The sequence below is a fragment of the Limulus polyphemus genome, unplaced genomic scaffold (genome assembly GCF_000517525.1).
Source record: "Limulus polyphemus unplaced genomic scaffold, Limulus_polyphemus-2.1.2 Scaffold4961, whole genome shotgun sequence".
NCBI classification, from domain to species: domain Eukaryota; kingdom Metazoa; phylum Arthropoda; class Merostomata; order Xiphosura; family Limulidae; genus Limulus; species Limulus polyphemus.
Genome location: NW_013670571.1, coordinates 29,031 through 31,194, shown reverse-complemented (window position 1 = coordinate 31,194; position 2,164 = coordinate 29,031). Strand labels below are relative to the sequence as shown.

Genomic DNA, 2,164 nt, shown 5'->3' with positions numbered 1-2,164 from the left:
TAATCTGTTGTATCTGTAACAATTAACTAGACTGTCATTGTTTTTAATCTGTAGTATCTTTAACTAATTAACAGACTTGTCATATGTTTTTAAATCTGATGTATCTTTAACAATTAACAGACTTGTCATATTGTTTTTAAATCTGATGTATCTTTAACAACTAACAGACTTGTCATATTGTTTTTAATTTGATGTATCTTTAACAACTAACAGACTTGTCATATTGTTTTTTAATCTGTTGTATCTTTAACAACTAACAGACTTGTCATTGTTTTTTAATCTGACATATCTTTAACAACTAACAGACTTGTCATATTGTTTTTAATCTGTTGTATCTTTAACAACTAACAGACTTGTCTTTTTTTTTTAAACTGATGTATCTTTAACATTAACAAATTTCTCATTGTGTTTCCTTTATTTGTGAGCACTTTGGTTAACTTGTTCGTATTGTGTAATTTGTATCTATCATTTGGCAGTTGTGAAGATTCTCATAGTTTTTTTTAATAATAACAATATTCAGATGTTTGTAGATGTAGCATTTGAGTTTTTTAATTAAGAACATTTCTGCTGTCTCTCAACCTTCCACACATCTTTGATATTTGATATTATTTACATTAGGCCTTATTGGCATAGATAACTGTTTGAATCAGCAATAATAATTCCAAAAAATATATGTAAGTTATTATAAATCAGATTTAAAACTTTAAATTAAACCTTCTGATCAACAATTAAAAAAATTGTCTTGATTATAATTTGGGTATGGTAAAAAAGTTATTTTTATTGTGTGCCAGAGTTTGTAAACACAGTGATTGTAAGCACAATGAAACAGCATTCAGTGTTTTGTTTTAATTAAAACAGAGATAAAATTTACATCACTATAAAATAACTGTATAGGAAAGTTTTAAAAGAAAGCATAAACATCACTAATTAAAGTTTACAAGAAAATCGGTTGTTTTTAAATTTGTTGATAAAATATCACAAAGAGATCTTTTCAAAATTTCAAAGATGAAAATTCATATAAATATTGCATATAAAACGTTTTGAAAAATTCATCTCAAGTTTCAAACTTTTCATTCAATAGTTTTTCATAAATGCAATAAAATAAACCAAGCAACAAGTATTTCAAATTAATGCACTTGGGCCTCATAGAATTAAGGACAGTGACATTATTACTGTATCAATTATTAGGTTGGTTGTTGACAAATGTGGTGGGTGAAACTTATTTATAGGAAATTGGGCCTCATAGAATCAAGGACAATGACATTATTGCTGTATCAATTATTAGGTTGGTTGTTGACAAATGTGGTGGGTGAAAATTATTTATAGGAAATTGTGCTTCTGTGTTGTTATAGTCATATGGTTGTGTATTATTTTCTCCACAACATTATAGAGTATCTGAGCACTTACTGTCATTATTAAAGCAGTTGTATTATATGTTTGTAGTGAACATGAATTTGTGTGTACGATGATTTTTATGTGATGTTGAAAATGATTTGAATTGATTCAGCTAATAGGTAAAATAAATGAGGTGAAACGTTCTGCTATGCTAAAGATACAAGTCATTTAATTTAGCGTGATATTTTCATCATAGTCATTCATTCCTAATTATATATTTTTATTTTATTAACAGTGGTCTTACACTATTAAAAAAAATGTGACAATATTCTAATTTTTAAGTTATTTATACTGTTAAAAATTCTTTGATGCTCAGAATATTTGATTAGATAAAACTTGACTCGTGACACAAATAGTAGTACATTTGGCTTGATGTCACTGGTAACATAAAGGTTTATATTATATGGTATGCTTTATAAACAGTATGGATAAATATTCCATGGCAGTGATTTGTTGGAATAAGAATTACCGTAGTTCAATTCACGAATATGTGAAGTTCATGTGGTAAGTAAGTATGAAGGCTATTAATGCTAAAATCCAGGTTTCAAAACCTGTGTGGGCACAGCACAGATAATTAAGTTTTGTGCTTAACTGCAAACAAAATGTTAAGATTATACATATATGTTGATTGGTAAATCAGCTGTTCCTTTGTTTTTCTTTCTTTTTAGTGTTCTATATATAGTTAATTATTATGTTTTGTATATGAATAATGCTAATGTGTCCATCTGTTTGCATGTATTTTTTTTAGTTTGTTTTTTCCTATTTCAGC

General features: G+C 27.0%; 1 protein-coding gene across 1 annotated transcript in view; it reads left to right on the top strand.

Annotated features, from left to right (window-relative positions):
* LOC106471917 (homeodomain-interacting protein kinase 2-like) overlaps window positions 1–2,164 on the top strand; it is a gene marked incomplete at its 5' end in the record, with an annotated part of 39,922 nt that overhangs the window by 27,769 nt on the left and 9,989 nt on the right. Inside the window, one exon of the mRNA XM_013932542.2 lies at window positions 1,230–1,285. Coding sequence (XP_013787996.1) covers window positions 1,230–1,285 — 56 coding nt within the window. The remainder of the gene's footprint in view (window positions 1–1,229; window positions 1,286–2,164) is intronic.